A 16496-nucleotide genomic window follows, 5' to 3' on the forward strand; every position below is an offset into this window, starting at 1 on the left:
CAGGACACAGCAGACCAGCTACGAGATACCGCCAGACAGACGAGGCAACGGAACTACGCTGCCTACATGAAAACCAAGAGCAGGAAGCTTGAGAAACTCGGCATCACCACCAGCATCGACCAAGCTTCCCCTGGTACCACGGTTGCAACCACAGGGAAGTCTATCGTCAATTTGTCCGACCACACCCTTCAACCAGACGAAATCGAAGTTCTCAGCCGAGGGCTCAATTTCTGCCCCACTACCAAAATGGACCCCACTAGTCTCGCGGCGGACACAGAGGAATTCATCAGGAGAATGAGGCTCCGGGAATTCTACCACAAACCCCAAGATTTCAGCAGCGAACCCAATGAGACAATCGACGATCCGGAACAGCAGACAGAGGGATCCGCGGTACAGCAACCGAAGAGGAAAGAGTCAAACTGGACTCCTCCGGAGGGTCGCTGCCCTCAGCTGGACATGTATGCTCAAGCTGTCAGGAAATGCGTCAATGCCAGATTCATCAGCCGCACTCAGAAGACAGTCCAGAATGTCACCCGAGCACAACGCAACGCCATCAACGCTCTCAAGACCAACCGCAACATCGTCATCAAACCAGCGGACAAAGGAGGAGCCATAGTCATACAGAACAGAATGGACTATTGCAAAGAAGCATACCGACAACTGGACAACCAGGAACACTACAGACGGTTACCCGCAGATCCGACCAAAGAACACACCCACCAGCTCAACAAACTGATCAAGACCTTCGATCCAGACCTTCAAAGCATCCTACGCACTCTCATCCCACGTACTCCCCGCGTGGGAGACTTCTACTGCCTCCCAAAGATACTCAAAGCCAACACACCCGGACGTCCTATCGTATCAGGCAACGGAACCCTGTGTGAGAACCTCTCTGGATACATCGAGGGCATCCTGAAACCCATCGTACAGGGAACCCCCAGCTTCTGTCGCGACACTACAGACTTCCTACAAAAACTCAGTACCCACGGACCAGTTGAACCAGGAACACTTCTCACCACGATGGACGTCTCGGCACGAAACACCAGTATCCCCCACGATGACGGCATCGCTGCGACAGCATCAATACTCAACACCAACAACAGCCAATCTCCGGACGCCATCCTACAACTCATCCGCTTCATCCTGGATCACAATGTCTTCACCTTCGATAACCAGTTCTTTACCCAAACACACGGAACAGCCATGGGGACCAAATTCGCACCCCAATACGCCAACATTTTCATGCACAAGTTCGAGCAGGACTTCTTCACTGCACAGGACCTCCAACCAACACTATACACCAGATACATCGACGACATTTTCTTTCTATGGACCCACGGCAAGGAATCACTAAAGAGACTACACGATAACATCAACAAGTTCCATCCCACCATCAAGCTCACCATGGACTACTCCTCAGAATCAGTTTCTTTCTTGGACACACGAATCTCCATCAAAGACGGGCACCTCAGCACCTCACTCTACCGCAAGCCCACGGACAACCTCACGATGCTCCACTTTTCCAGCTTCCACCCTAACCACGTCAAAGAGGCCATCCCCTATGGACAGGCCCTGTGAATACACAGGGTCTGCTCAGACGAGGAGGAATGCGATGGACACCTACAGACGCTGAAAGACGCCCTAGTAAGAACGGGATATGACGCTCGACTCATCGATCGACAGTTCCGACAGGCCACAGCAAAAAATCGCATAGACCTCCTCAGGAGACTAACACGGGACGCAACCAACAGAGTACCCTTTGTCGTCCAGTACTTCCCCGGAGCGGAGAAACTACGCCATGTTCTCCGCAGCCTTCAACATGTCATCAATGACGACGAACACCTCGCTATGGCCATCCCCACACCTCCACTACTCGCCTTTAAACAGCCACCCAACCTCAAACAGACCATCGTTCGCAGCAAATTACCTAGCTTTCAAGAGAACAGCGTCCACGACACCACACAACCCTGCCACGGTAACCTCTGCAAGACATGCCAGATCATCGACACAGATACCACCATCACACGAGAGGACACCACCCACCAGGTGCATGGTTCATACTCCTGTGACTCGGCCAACGTTGTCTACCTCATACGTTGCAGGAAAGGATGCCCCAGAGCATGGTACATTGGCGAGACCATGCAGACGCTGCGACAACGGATGAACGGACACCGCGCAACAATCGCCAGACAGGAGGGTTCCCTCCCAGTCGGGGAACACTTCAGCAGTCAAGGACATTCAGCCACCGACCTTCGGGTAAGCGTACTCCAAGGCGGCCTTCGAGACACACGACAACGCAAAATCGTCGAGCAGAAATTGATAGCCAAGTTCCGTACCCATGAGGACAGCCTCAACCGGGATCTTGGGTTCATGTCACGCTACACGTTACCCCACCAGCGAACAAATGTTATCTGTTTTTAATATAACTGGTCAGTTGCTGTCTTTTCTATGTTTCTACCTCTCTATCTCTTTTTTTTTGTTTGTTGTTTTTTTTTTGGTGATTTGTATATTCAGAGACCTTGCAGGTAACACCTGTCTGTCTGCACACTGATTGCCTTGGCAACGGGCAGTTGAAAAAACTGTTTGTAATCACCAAGCATTGTTCTGTGAATTATAAATGCGATTTCATTTCGAGGATTTCATTTCCAACAAACGTTCACCTGACGAAGGAGGAAGCCTCCGAAAGCTTGTGAATTTAAAATAAAATTGCTGGACTATAACTTGGTGTTGTAAAATTGTTTACAATTGTCATTGAAATGACTGCATCCAACATTGCTGTGGAAGACATGGCACATTATGTTAGTCATTGCTGCTCAATTTGTATATGTCCACCTATATTTGGTTGGGCATATTCAATGGGTGCCATTGCTTTCATTAGCGAATCCTGATGGTGGTGGTGACTGATGAGCTGATGGAATACTTCCCTGGTAGATTTCCCTTCCTCGCCCATGCAGATCTACCCAAAATCGGGCATAGAAGTCATGGAAGATTGGGGCTTTTGTGCCTAAAAAAAAAAAATAGTTGTCGTGATAATACGAAGACTATATTTATGTCTGGCCCCAAATTTCCTTAGGGCCAGATATGCACTCCCAGTGTAAGTTAGCCAGGAGTGCTGTGTACGGCAAGGAAATTTTGTGGGACCCCGGACTCGTTGGGTTACAGCCAGGCCACTTTCTGAAGGGTCCTGGAATGGATGGGTTGTCCGTCGACACTATTTTAGTCCAATGCCTGTTCTCCATTGTCTAGTTTAGTACAGCTGCTCTTGCTTGGTTCCACTCATCTATTTGATCGTAACCAGAATATCTCTAGCAGTGGCTTCTCTTCTCATCCATGCACCGTCACCTCAAGAGTTCCTGCTACAAATTTGAGTCTGCCAAAGGTATCCACCTGAACTCAGTGGTGTCAATTGCTCTCTTAAGCAGTTTGATTCCCTGCTTTTTAACAGAAGTTGACTCCACTGCCCTCTATCTGCTAGCACAATTGCAGGACCTGGGAGCGTGACAATGAAACTTACTTGTGATCTATGTCTTAAGCTTGTGAACCCATTTAGTCTCTCCGCTGGAGATGGAGTTAACACTAGGCGAGGCGCCATTTGGTTTGGTTCATAAGCTGCTTTATTTCACAATAGGCAAAACATACGATGAGAGTTGCTTGGCATAATCAGTTTAACTTGTGCTCATGTACCATTACAAAAATAAAGAACGCACGCTAGCGCACTTGGGGGATTCTTTCTTAATGTGGAAAAATGGATTCACTGTTATTTGTCCTCTGATAGTACTGAGGTTATTGTTTCTCCTTTGTAGTCTTTATGTTGCCCTCTAGCCCTTTTGCAGCTTTTCTGCTGTTTTACTCCTTTCATCGTGTTTTTCTGACTTCTGGCGTCTGTGTTGATTCTTAACAAGCCGCTCTTCCGAGACTCGCAGATATCCAAAAGAATTCATCAACACCAAGGTGCTAAATGTCTTCCTCAATGGCCAGACATTGCAAATTAATGGGCTATTGTTTTGGATCTGTGTAAAACAACTGGCCACCCTGCATTTAAATCACTCCTCTATCTGCCTATGGGTAGCCAATCCAGTATGTAGATATCTGAGAGAACTACTGCTTTGAGGCAAGTTTCTGCCCAAAGCACATATTAAAATCGCTTATGTCCAAGTCTTTTTTGTGGTTTAAAAATGGCCACAGAATCTCCCCCAAGGATCCATCCTTGACCCCTTTTTCTTCCTTTTTTTATATGCTGCTTCTTGACAACATAGTCACTCAGTCTTTGATTATTCTCAATTTCATCCAACTAAATATTTGGAAGACCAAAGCCATCATTTTCGGCAGTTGTTACAAATTCCATTCATGTGCCACCAAATCCATTCCCCTCCTCGTTCATGTTTCTGGCTGAACCAGACTGTCTGCAGTCCCTGCACCCTATTTGATCCCAAGTTGAGCATCAGACCCCATATCCTTTCCATCACAAACACCGCCTACTTTCATCTCCATAACATTGGCACCTCTGCCTCTATCATAGCCTGTCTGCCTCTGAAACTTTTTCTCTGGTTTCCTCTCTCCCCACTCACTGACTTACCAGATAGTGTTGCTACTACCATTGGGATCTTCCAATTTGTGGAATTGTGAAGCGCTTAGTTTGCTCCTTTTTTGCTAGATCCAGAAGTGACCCAAGTTTATCAGTGACACAATATATTATTTCACTGCTGTCAATATAAGTTTAACATAGCTAGATGAATGTTAATACATTTTGTTAATAGTTGTTAGTGATTAAATTAAACAATGTACTTACTAAAGAGAGAACAAATTCCTGTAATTGAGCTTTCAGGTAAATACCGTAGATATTAGGAATAAGAATTTAGGGAACTTGTTTTTTAAAATTGCTTTTTTCCCTTCGTGGTATATTCTAATAGTGTATTTTTTATTTTAGATTACAGAACTGGACCGTGTTTTACATCAGTAAACAATCAAATGTGCCAAGGACAATTGACCGGCATTGTCTGCACCAAAACCCTTTGCTGTGCAACAGTTGGACGAGCCTGGGGACATCCCTGTGAGATGTGCCCCGCCCAGCCGCAACCATGTCGTCGTGGCTTTATTCCCAACATCCGAACGGGAGCTTGTCAAGGTAAGAGATGACATGTTCACATGCAGAGTTGTTGAAATGTGACCAAGCATTAACTTTAATTGAATTAAATTGTTTTCAGTTAGTGTTTCCAAAATAATTTCTAATTCTGTGCTGAATCTGTGGGAGATAACTGACAGGTTCCTTACTGCATAGTTCACTAAACTTAAGAAGTAATTGCTCTTGTGAGCAGGGGTGACTAGCAGCAACTGTTTTATTGGGATGCCTGAGAGAAGCCAACATTTTAATGAACCTGCCATTGCCAACATTTCTTATCCCTTAATCATTCTGCTGCTTGTTCATTAACAGCAAACTGAAGGAAATCTCTTCCGATGGAACTGGATTTTATTTTATTTGCACTGAATTAATCTTACAGGCATTTGGCCAAAAGAAATACAGATTTAAATTATGTTATTGTATGTAATATTTAAAATAAGCACTTTAGATATAACAAACTTTAAATGTTTTTTATATTAAAATTTACAAACGAAAACCATAACATTAGGAATAATATAAAAACAACTAATAGTGCTAACTAACTTACTAACCATAGAAACAGTGGGAAGGCAAAAAATGATATTCCCCTGGAAGAGCATGTAAATATAGTATAGCCATCTCTTGGCGAAGAACTTCTACCTGGCGCTAGAAACAGCACACTCTCCATAACTTGGTCAGGAAAACTAGCAAGTTTGAATATGAGTTGCTAGTATAGGAAGGGATTCATAAGAAACAATCAGAAGCAATCAAGCTACTTCAGGAACTGGGAATCCAACTAATGTAGATGACAGGAAACCACCTGTATGTAAGCAGGGGCATGCACATAGCAAAACGTTTTCCTTCGTTCACACAATATGAAAGCATAATTTATTTCTGCTTTTGTCACTTTCTACACCATTTAAATCCTGATACATGTTAGTAGGGTAACCTGATGGCATAAAGTTAGAACGTGCAAAGCTGCAGTCAATAAGTCAGTGAGATGATCCATTCCATTGAAACCTTGTAAACTGCAATGCAATAGGTCCTTGTTAGTTAGAGTTCTGGAGATATTTTTTTTCTCTCCTCTCTCTCTTCCTTTCCTCCCTTCTTTCTTTTCTATTTAACTAGAAATTCACTGCAGCCTCTTTAATGAGTATGAATGATTTACATTTTTCCAGAAGCTTATTAGAGATATAGCAGTATATTGATGTATGATGGCCATGATATTTTTAGTTCATATTTGCCCTTCAAACCGCAACTTTCTTTTTAAAGTTCAAAATTCTCATTGCAGAACAAATGTATTTGTAGTCACAGATGCCTTAAATTAATTCTAATGAAATGAACAAAATTATTGTAACTACTGATTTTTAAAACAATTATTTTTGTCACATTTGTTCAGAAATACTGCTTCTGGGGGACTGCTGTTCAGCAAGGGCCCTTGAGTATACCTTTTTAATTGAAGTGAAATTGGTGGGATTCATTTAATTTGAATTAATTAGTTAAAGGGTAAGTCATGTCAGGACAGCCCAGCCCCGTGTTATGCTCTTCCTGCTCTATGTGGGAAATCAGGGACCCTTCCGGTGTCCCTGACGACCATGTGTGCGGGAAATGTATCCAGCTGCAGCTACTGACAAACCGCATTGCGGCACTGGAGCTGCGGATGGATTCATTAAGGAGCATTCGCGATGCTGAGAACGTCGTGGATAGCACGTTTAGTGAGATGGTCACACCGCAGGTAAAGGTTGTACAGGCAGGAAGTAATTGGGTGACCACCAGGCAGAGTAAGAAGAGCAGGCAGGCAGTGCAGGGGTCCCCTGTGGCCGTCCCCCTCTCAAACAAATATACCGCTTTGGATATTGTTGAGGGGGATGACTTATCAGGGGAAGGCAGCAGCAGCCAACTTCCTGGCACCAGGGGTAGCTCTGCTGCACAGGCTGGGAGGAAAAAGAGTGGAAGAGCTATAGTGGTAGGGGATTCTATCGTAAGGGGAACAGACAGGCGTTTCTGTGGCCGTAAACGTGACTCCAGGATGGTTTGTTGCCTCCCTGGTGCCAGGGTCATGGATGTCACTGAGCGGCTACAGGGCATTCTCAAGGGGGAGGGTGAGCAGGCAGAGGTCGTGGTCCACATTGGGACCAACGACATAGGTAGGAAGGGAGATGAGGTCCTGCATCAAGAATTTAGGGAGCTAGGTAGCAGATTAAAGAGCAGGACCTCAAAGGTTGTAATCTCTGGATTACTCCCAGTGCCACAGGCTAGTGAGTATAGAAATAGGAGGATAGAACAGATGAATGCGTGGCTAAAGAGTTGGTGCAGGACGGAGGGTTTCAGTTTCCTGGATCACTGGGCCTGCTTCTGGGGAAGGTGGGACTTGTACAAGTCGGACGGGTTGCACCTGAACCAGAGCGGGACAAATATCCTTGCAGGGAGGTTTGCTAGCACTGTTGGGGGGGGTTTAAACTAACTTGGCAGGGGGATGGGATACAGAGTGGAGCTACAATAGAGGGTGATGTGCAGCCAAATATAGAGAAAAAAACAAGTCAGCTTGGAAGACAGGGCAAATATGTGAGGGCAAGGCTGGATGGCATCTATTTTAATGCAAGGAGTCTTGCGAATAAGGTGGATGAACTGAAGGTGTTGATAAACACATGGGAGTATGATATTGTTGCTGTCACAGAGACATGGTTGAGGGAGGGGCAAGACTGGCAGCTCAATATTCCGGGGTACAGAATCTTCAGGCGAGACAGAGGGGGAGGTATAAGAGGAGGGGGGGTCGCAATATTAATTAAAGAATCAATTACTGCCATAAGGAGGGATGATATATTAGCAGGTTCCTCTAATGAGGCCATATGGGTGGAGCTTAAAAACAAAAAGGGGGCAAGCACTTTGATGGGAGTGTACTATAGGCCCCCAAACAGTCAGGGGCAGATAGAGGAACAGATATGTAGGCAAATCTCAGAAAATTGTGCAAATAATAGGGTAATAATAGTGGGGGATTTCAACTTCCCCAATATTAACTGGGATACTCAGAGTGTAAAAGGCTTAGAGGGTACAAAATTCTTAACGTGCATCCAGGAGAGCTTTTTGAGCCAGCATGTAGAAAGTCCTACAAGAGAGGGGGCGGTACTGGACCTAATTCTAGGGAATGCGGCCGGCCAAGTGGAAGAAGTGCTAGTAGGTGAGCACTTTGGTGACAGTGACCATAATTCGGTGAGATTTAAGGTGGTCATGGAAAAGGACAGGGAGGGGCCGGAAATAAAGGTTCTAAATTGGGGGAAGGCCGATTTTAATAGGATAAGGCAGGATCTGGCCAAAATGGACTGGGATCAGCTGCTTGTAGGAAAATCCGCATCGGAGCAATGGGAGTCTTTCAGAAGGGAGATTGAGACCATACAATGGCAACATGTTCCCGTAAAGGTCAAGGGTGGTTCCAAGAACTCCAGGGAACCTTGGATGTCAGGGGATATACGAGAATGGATTAGGAAAAAAAGGAGGGCTTTTGGCAGATACAAAAGGCTAAAGACGGAGGAAGCCCTAGAGGAGTACAAAAAGTGCAGGGGGATACTTAAAAAAGAAATTAGGAGATCAAGGAGGGGCCATGAAATAACACTGGCGAGCAAAATAAAGGAAAATCCTAAGATGTTTTATAAGTATATTAAGGGTAAGAGGATGACTCGGGAAAAAATAGGGCCCATTAGGGACAAAAATGGCAATCTGTGTGTGGAGCCGGCAGATGTAGGAGGGGTTCTAAATGAATTTTTTGCATCTGTTTTCACTATGGAGAAGGACGATGTAGACATAGAAATACGGCAGGGGGACTGTGATATACTCAAACATATTAACATCGAGCGGGAGGAGGTATTGGCGGTTTTAGCAGGCCTAAAAATGGATAAATCCCCAGGCCCGGACGAAATGTATCCCAGGCTACTGTGTGAGGAAAAGGAGGAGATTGCGGGGGCTCTGACACATATATTCAGAACCTCTCTGGCCACAGGGGATGTGCCAGAGGACTGGAGAACCGCTAATGTAATACCATTATTCAAGAAGGGGAGTAGGGAAAAACCGGGGAACTACAGGCCAGTGAGCCTAACATCAGTGGTAGGAAAATTATTGGAAAAAATTCTGAAGGACAAAATTAGTCTCCACTTGGAGAAGCAAGGATTAATCAGGGATAGTCAACATGGCTTTGTCAAGGGAAGATCATGTCTGACTAATTTGATTGAATTTTTTGAGGGGGTGACTAGGCGTGTGGATGAGGGTAACGCAGTGGATGTGGTATACATGGATTTCAGTAAGGCCTTCGATAAAGTCCCCCACAGGAGACTGGTCAAGAAGGTACGAGCCCATGGAATCCAGGGTGCCTTGGCACTTTGGATACAAAACTGGCTTAGTGGCAGAAGGCAGAGGGTGATGGTCGAAGGTTGTTTTTGTGACTGGAAGCCTGTGGCCAGTGGGGTACCACAGGGATCGGTGCTGGGTCCCTTGCTGTTTGTGGTCTACATTAATGACTTGGATATGAATGTAAAAGGTATGATCAGTAAGTTCGCTGATGATACAAAAATTGGTAGGGTGGTAAATAGCGAGGAGGATAGCCTCAGTCTGCAGGACGATATAGATGGGTTGATCAGATGGGCGGAACAGTGGCAAATGGAATTTAACCCGGAAAAGTGCGAGGTGATGCACTTTGGAAGGACTAACAAGGCAAGGGAATACACAATGAATGGGAGGACCCTAGGCAAGACAGAGGGTCAGAGGGATCTTGGTGTGCAAGTTCACAGATCCCTGAAGGCGGCGGAACAGGTAGATAAGGTGGTAAAGAAGGCATATGGGATACTTGCCTTTATTAGCCGAGGCATAGAATATAAGAGCAAGGAGGTTATGATGGAGCTGTATAAAACACTGGTTAGGCCACAGCTGGAGTACTGTGTGCAGTTCTGGTCGCCACACTACAGGAAGGATGTGATCGCTTTGGAGAGGGTGCAGAGGAGATTCACCAGGATGTTACCAGGGCTGGAGCGCTTCAGCTATGAAGAGAGACTGGGAAGATTGGGTTTGTTTTCCTTGGAGCAGAGGAGGCTGAGGGGGGACATGATTGAGGTGTACAAAATTATGAGGGGCACAGATAGGATGGATACTAAGGAGCTTTTTCCCTTCATTGAGGGTTCTATAACAAGGGGACATAGATTCAAGGTAAAAGGCGGGAGGTTTAGAGGGGATTTTAGAAAGAACTTTTTCACCCAGAGGGTGGTTGGAGTCTGGAACTCACTGTCTGAAAGGGTTGTGGAGGCAGGAACCCTCACAACATTCAAGAAGCATTTGGATGAGCACTTGAAATTCCACAGCATACAAGGCTACGGACCAAATGCTGGAATATGGGATTAGAGTAGACAGGGCTGATGGCCGGCGCGGACACGATGGGCCGAAGGGCCTCTATCCGTGCTGTATAACTCTATGACTCTATGAGTCTATGACTCACAGATTATTCTTGTTTCTGAAGGCTATTGGTTGTTGTAAGGTATTATGCAATTTTAAAAAATAGTGTTGTATCCCACATGGTTCAATGGGTAAATGCGTCGTCTAGTGTGGTGCTGAACTGTAATGATCCTAGTTCAATCCTTGGTTAGTTGATCTCAGCAGGGCCGATGGTATGGGCACTGTTTTTGCTACGGCGCCCCAAGTCAGGGAGGAGGAAGGGGAAATTAGATTTGAAAGCTGTCTACTTTAACTGCATATATGCGAATGTCAGAATGGCAGTGATGTCCCTCTCCCTATGGATAAATAGCTTGTCAGTGCTCGCTGTCTTGCTGTTCTTCTCCAGTGACAGCTATAAATATTCCTTAGTTATGGAGTGACTCAGGCGATACAAAACTTCCACTGCATTACGCCAGTTTATCAAGGCTTTGTTTCCCATAGATTTACATAGAATGTACAGCACAGAAACAGGAGCCTTCTTGCACTCCTCTTCATCTAACCCTATCAGCATAACGTTCTATTCCTTTCTCCCTCATGTGTTTATCTAGCTTCCCCGTAAATGCATCTATGCTATTTGCCTCAACTACTCCTTGTGGTAACAAGTTCCAAATTCTAACCAATCTCTGAGTAAAGAATTTTTCCTGAATTCCCTATTGGATTTATTAGTGACTATCTTATATTTATGTCCCCTAGTTTTGGTCTCCCCACAAGTGGAAAAATGTTCTCTACGCCTGCCCTATCAAACGCTTTCATAATCTTAAAGACCTCTATTAGGTCACCTCATAGCCTTCTCTTTTCTAGAGAAGAGAGCCCCAGCATGTTCAACCTTTCCTGATAGGTATAACGGTGCTAAATTGGGCCGTGTTACACCCGTTGCTTTGGCGCTACACGGCCTCTCCGACATTCAAGGTGGCGTCTTGGATGCGCACGCATGTTTCCAGCATGACGTGCGTCGGGCGCTATCTTGGTATAGGAATTATAGTGCAGGCACAGATAACGAACGCTGGAATCATGTAAAGTAGGGAAAAAATGGCTTCAATCAGTATGTTACGCTGATTTAAAGTGATAGACACCAATTTCGGACTTAACACTCAACTCAATGCACAGTATTAACCCCGGCCATCTTAGAGTGCCTGGAGGATCCCCCACCAGCGCTATTTAAAGGGACCATGCAGGATTTATAGGTAGTGGCTAGATTATTGCTTCTGGCTGCCAAGATATTTGTAACTGTTTTTGGAGGTCTCTTACACTTGAATACTAGGGCGCAGAGACATAGCCTAACATATAGAGCCAGGACATTCAGGAGTGAAGTTAGGAAATGCTTCTACACGCAAAGGGTGGGAAACGTTTGGAACGTTCTTCTGCAAACGGCAGTTGATGCTAGTTCACTTGTGAATGTTAAATCTGAGATTGATAGATTTCTGTGAACCAAGAGTATTAAGGGATATGGGGCTAAGGCGGGTATATGGAGTGAGGTCACAGGTCCACCATGATCTCATTGAATGGTGGAACAGGCTCGAGGGGCTAAATGCCACTGCCACTTGCTGCCTGCTAATATGCGCCATCTTCTCCTGCAAGAAAGCGGGACGTGTGTCTGGGTGATGTGCCTGTCATGGTTGAATACCTGCTAGTGTGTGTGGCCTGAGAGTTGTGGTTGGGCGGCTTGCAACAGTGGTAATGTGTAAGGGTGAGAGGAAGCATCTGGTTGGAAGAGTTGAGTACTGATGGAAAGAGTTTGTTATATGGGGGATGGGTGGTGCAGTGCGTGGTGCAGTTGGTATGAGACACCACTTGATAGTTGACCTTCCTCACCTTGACCACTCATGTCAAAGTATTGAACTTCTTCCTGCACTGCATCTATGTTCATGATGTTGTGCGCCTGGCATTGACTTTGTCCCCTGCTGCCTCCCACTGCCTTTTGGATATATGTCTGGCGGGCCTCTTGTCTCCCCCCCCACCCCCCCGGGCGGATATAGGATGTCCCTTCTTCTGTCCACCTCTTGTATCAAGGTCTCTAGTGCATCAGGAGAACCTTGGTGCATGCACTCTCACAGGCCTGGTACCAACTCAGATCAGCAGATTGGTGAGGCCTGGCGTGCAGTTTGGAGGATGTGGGATTTAGTAGTGTGCAACCTTTATTCAATGTTTTAACATAGCTCATCAGTGTGTAAACATATGGATGGGACCTGCAACTGTGTTTTACATGTGTGATGTCTGATCTCCGTTCAGATTCTGTGCAGACAGTAGACTGTTATTTTCAGTAAATAACAGGTGCCAGCTACCTTTAAGAGAGTTCTAAGAAACATCCTCCCTTTACGAGATTGAGCTCCCCCTGGTGGTGGAAAGTGCAAATTGCATTGATTCCACGTGCAAGGCCTGGAATGGAATGCTGATTGCAGGTGAGTCCTCGGGTGGGCCGAAACTTGTGTACTGCCTGTGCAGGGATCATTGGGCGCAGGGTAAAAGCACATCATGCTACCTGCACTTAAAAACGGCCCCTATCCAATTTTTCCCCCAGTCTCTCAGTTCTGGTCTCATCCTTGTCAACCTTTTTTTACACCTTCTTCGGTGGCTCTATGTCCTTTTTATAATATAGAGATCAGAACTGTTCACAGTAGTTCAAGTGTGGTCTAACCAAGGTTCGATACATTACGTCTCTGCTTTTCAATTCTATCCCTCTAGAAATGAATCGCAGTGCTTGGTTTGCTTTTTTTATAGCCTTATTAAACTACATCGCCACTTTTAGTGATTTGTGCCCCCAGATCCCTCTACTCCTCTACCCCATTTAGACTTATTATTCAAACAGTATGCGGCGCCCTTATTCTTCCTACCAAAATGTAATACCTCACACTTATCTATATTGAAATTAATTTGCCAATTACATGCCCATTCTGCAAGCTTATCAATGTCTTCCTGTACTTTGTCGCAGTCCTCCTTGGTATTAACTATACCCCCCCTCCCTTGAATTCGGTGTCATCTGCAAATGTTGAAATTGTACTTGCGATTCCCAAGTCCAAATTATTTATGTAAATGGTGAACAACAGTGGTCTAGCAACGATCCTTGTGGAACACCACTTCTCACTTTTTGCCAGTCCGAGTAACCACCTTTAACCCCTACTCTGTTTTCTGTTTTGTAGCCAGCTTGCTATCCATTCTGCTACTTGTCCCCTGATTCCACATGCTTTGACCTTAGTTATGAGTCTAATATAGTATAATCCAAATATATTACACCTACTGCATTACCCTTGTCTACTCTTGCTGATACTTCTTCAAAGAAATCAATAACGTTGAAATCAATAATAAGCATGACCTTCCCTTTCGGGTATTAGTAAGAAATGTGAACTCCTACTCACTGGCGATTTGATTGATATTGTCCAAATTCATTTTCACAGGGTCATCTTTAATCTGTTAGGGCTTAATTTGATCTCAATCCCAATGTTCTACCAAATTTTACTGCCAAGTAGACTAAAAGTTGGAAGGAAACTCTTGTAGATTTGATGGTCTACAAAAATATAACCTTAGAATGAAGTGGATTATATATTTTTTATATGAGTAGTCAGTGGTAGCACTATACTTGCCGAATTTGGTGAATTTTTCTTCATCCTGCTTCAAACATTTGAACTGCAGGCAATTTTTCTTAATGAAAGCTTTCTTTCAAAAAAAAAGTTAATAATTTGTGTTGCTCTCAAGTTTTACCCCCTATTTGATATTTGAAGTCCAAAGTGTCATTGTTATGTTATGTCCCATTTGTTTTATTGACCGACCTATCCAACAATCAGCTGAGAGATCTATCAACCAATGAGAATGGGCAGGGTAATTATCAACCTATTACAGTCACACATCTTACCTGAGACTCAACCCTTCACTTCCACTCCAAAATTTAATTAATTCCTCAGAGAATAGCAACATTAGAGTGGAACTTCCTCCTGGGCCTACAGCTCTCTTTGGCCTTCACTCCCTGCCTCAGGAAAAGCTCTATCTATTCCCTATCCCAGTCTTTACCTCATGTATCCAGGAGTTTTGCCCTCTGAATTGTCAGTTGACAAGAAACTGAACTCACTCCAGCTCTCACATCACCTGCTGCCTGTCTTATGACACCTTATTTAACTACTCCATTCCCCAGCTCCATACTACGTTATTCAGCCCTCTAGCCCATTCCACATCATCAGGCTCTGCTCTGTTTTCCTTCCAACTGCTCAACTCACTGCCCTGTGCAGTCTTGTGCCCGGCCTTTCCGTTAGTGCAGACTTTCCCCTGTTCCTGCAGGAGTCCTGCTGCTTTCTCTCTTAGAATCCAGTAGCTCCTCACTTAGACTTTGTTGTAATGAGCCCATTACTGCTGGATCCTCCACCCCCACTCAGATTCTACTCCCCTTCAGTCCTGCCTCACTCAGGTTTTGTTGCCTCACCAGACCCTTTCCCATGCCTCACCACACCCCAACTTTCCTCCAATCCCACGTACAGGAACTGTGATCTCCAGCTCTCACTTAATCCCACCAGATTTGAGCTACCCCACTCCAACCCAACCTAAGATCTTTACTCTCTTCTAGATGATACCATTCCCCCAACCCAGCTCCCGGCCCATTCGTCCATTCCAGGCTTAAGCTCTGCACCCAGTGTCCCCCCATCACATATTCCAGCAGTTCCTAGACATGTCCATATTGGTCAACGTCAGAGCTGAAGATCTATGCATCCTAGAGTTTATATGCCGTTCTTTCCCTTAGTGTGAGGCCACATTGGTATCAGGTAGGCCTCACTGTCCTCTTTAGTTCAGATTAACTTGAATTTCTGCAGAATACTCATTCAGCATGAACATTCAAATATTACTCTAAAAGCAATTAAAGACACAACTTAAGTATTTTTATACATCAAAACCATCCTTTTTGTTCAAATTATGGAAAATCTAGAATAATCAACTTCAGTGTCTAGCACTAACAATGTGTAATGCAAGACCATTTAAGGTAACCTTATTTATGCCATAATCTATGAAATCGTGTAAATGTTACTGAATTGAATAGAAATCTTAAAATAAATAAAATTATAATTGTCATTTAGGTTCCTTTTTATTAAAACACTGTGGGGGGATTTTTGTTTTCACCACCTGGATGTTGAGCATCGACTGGGTGGAGCGCAAAAAGGAAAATCTGGCAGGGACGATTGCACGCCCCTTACAGAGCCTTCCGTATTTTCCTTCCATTAATTTCGACAGAAGGAAATCAGGTGATCTGTGTTACTGGTGTATGGCCCTACAAGGCAGATTTCCTTTCTGCGCTCCACCCAGGCGATGTGTAACTCCCAGGCGGTAAGGACTAAAATCAATCTCTCTACCTCTGTAAAATTAGTATTTTAATGAAAAACGTATCTAGTTCTTGTTTCCATATCATTGGGAATCTAAATTGCAAATTGAATTGATCCACGCCAAAAATTGGGCAGAAACATTCTATTGCAGTAAATTTGTTTATTACAGAGATAGTGGATGAATTGAATGTGATCTTCCAAAATTCCCTAAATTCTAGAACGGTCCCAATGGATTGGAAGGTAGCAAATGTAACACTGCTATTCAAGAAAGGAAACTACAGGCCAGTTAGCCTGACATCAGTAGTTGGGAAAATGCTAGAATCCATTATTAAGGACATGGTAACAGGGCACTTAGAAAATCATAATATGATTAGGTAGAGTCATCACAGATTTATGAAAGGGAAATCATGTTTGACAAATCTATTAGAGTTTTTTGAGGATGTAACTAGCAGGGTTGACAAAGGGGAAACCAGTGGATGTAGTATATTTGGATTTTCAAAAAGCATTCGATACGGTGCCACATGAAAAGTTGTTACACAAGATAAGGGCTCATGGGGATGGGGGTAATATATTAGCATGGATAGAGGATTGGTTAACGGACAGAAAACAGAGTAGGAATAAATGGATCA

The 16496-nt window shown here is 44.5% G+C and overlaps 1 protein-coding gene across 4 annotated transcripts in view; it reads left to right on the plus strand.

Moving 5' to 3' along the window:
* The window catches only part of LOC137304686 (fibrillin-1-like), a 462162-nt gene that overhangs the window by 110528 nt on the left and 335138 nt on the right, over window positions 1-16496 (plus strand). For all 4 annotated transcript variants that reach the window (XR_010958610.1, XM_067973343.1, XM_067973344.1 and 1 more), the window contains exon 6: window positions 4928-5125. Coding sequence is in view for 3 of the 4 variants with exons in the window: in XM_067973343.1 (XP_067829444.1) it covers window positions 4928-5125 (198 nt within the window). In the remaining variant the exon portion in view is untranslated. The remainder of the gene's footprint in view (window positions 1-4927; window positions 5126-16496) is intronic.

The sequence above is a fragment of the Heptranchias perlo genome, chromosome 38 (genome assembly GCF_035084215.1).
Source record: "Heptranchias perlo isolate sHepPer1 chromosome 38, sHepPer1.hap1, whole genome shotgun sequence".
Classification (NCBI taxonomy): domain Eukaryota; kingdom Metazoa; phylum Chordata; class Chondrichthyes; order Hexanchiformes; family Hexanchidae; genus Heptranchias; species Heptranchias perlo.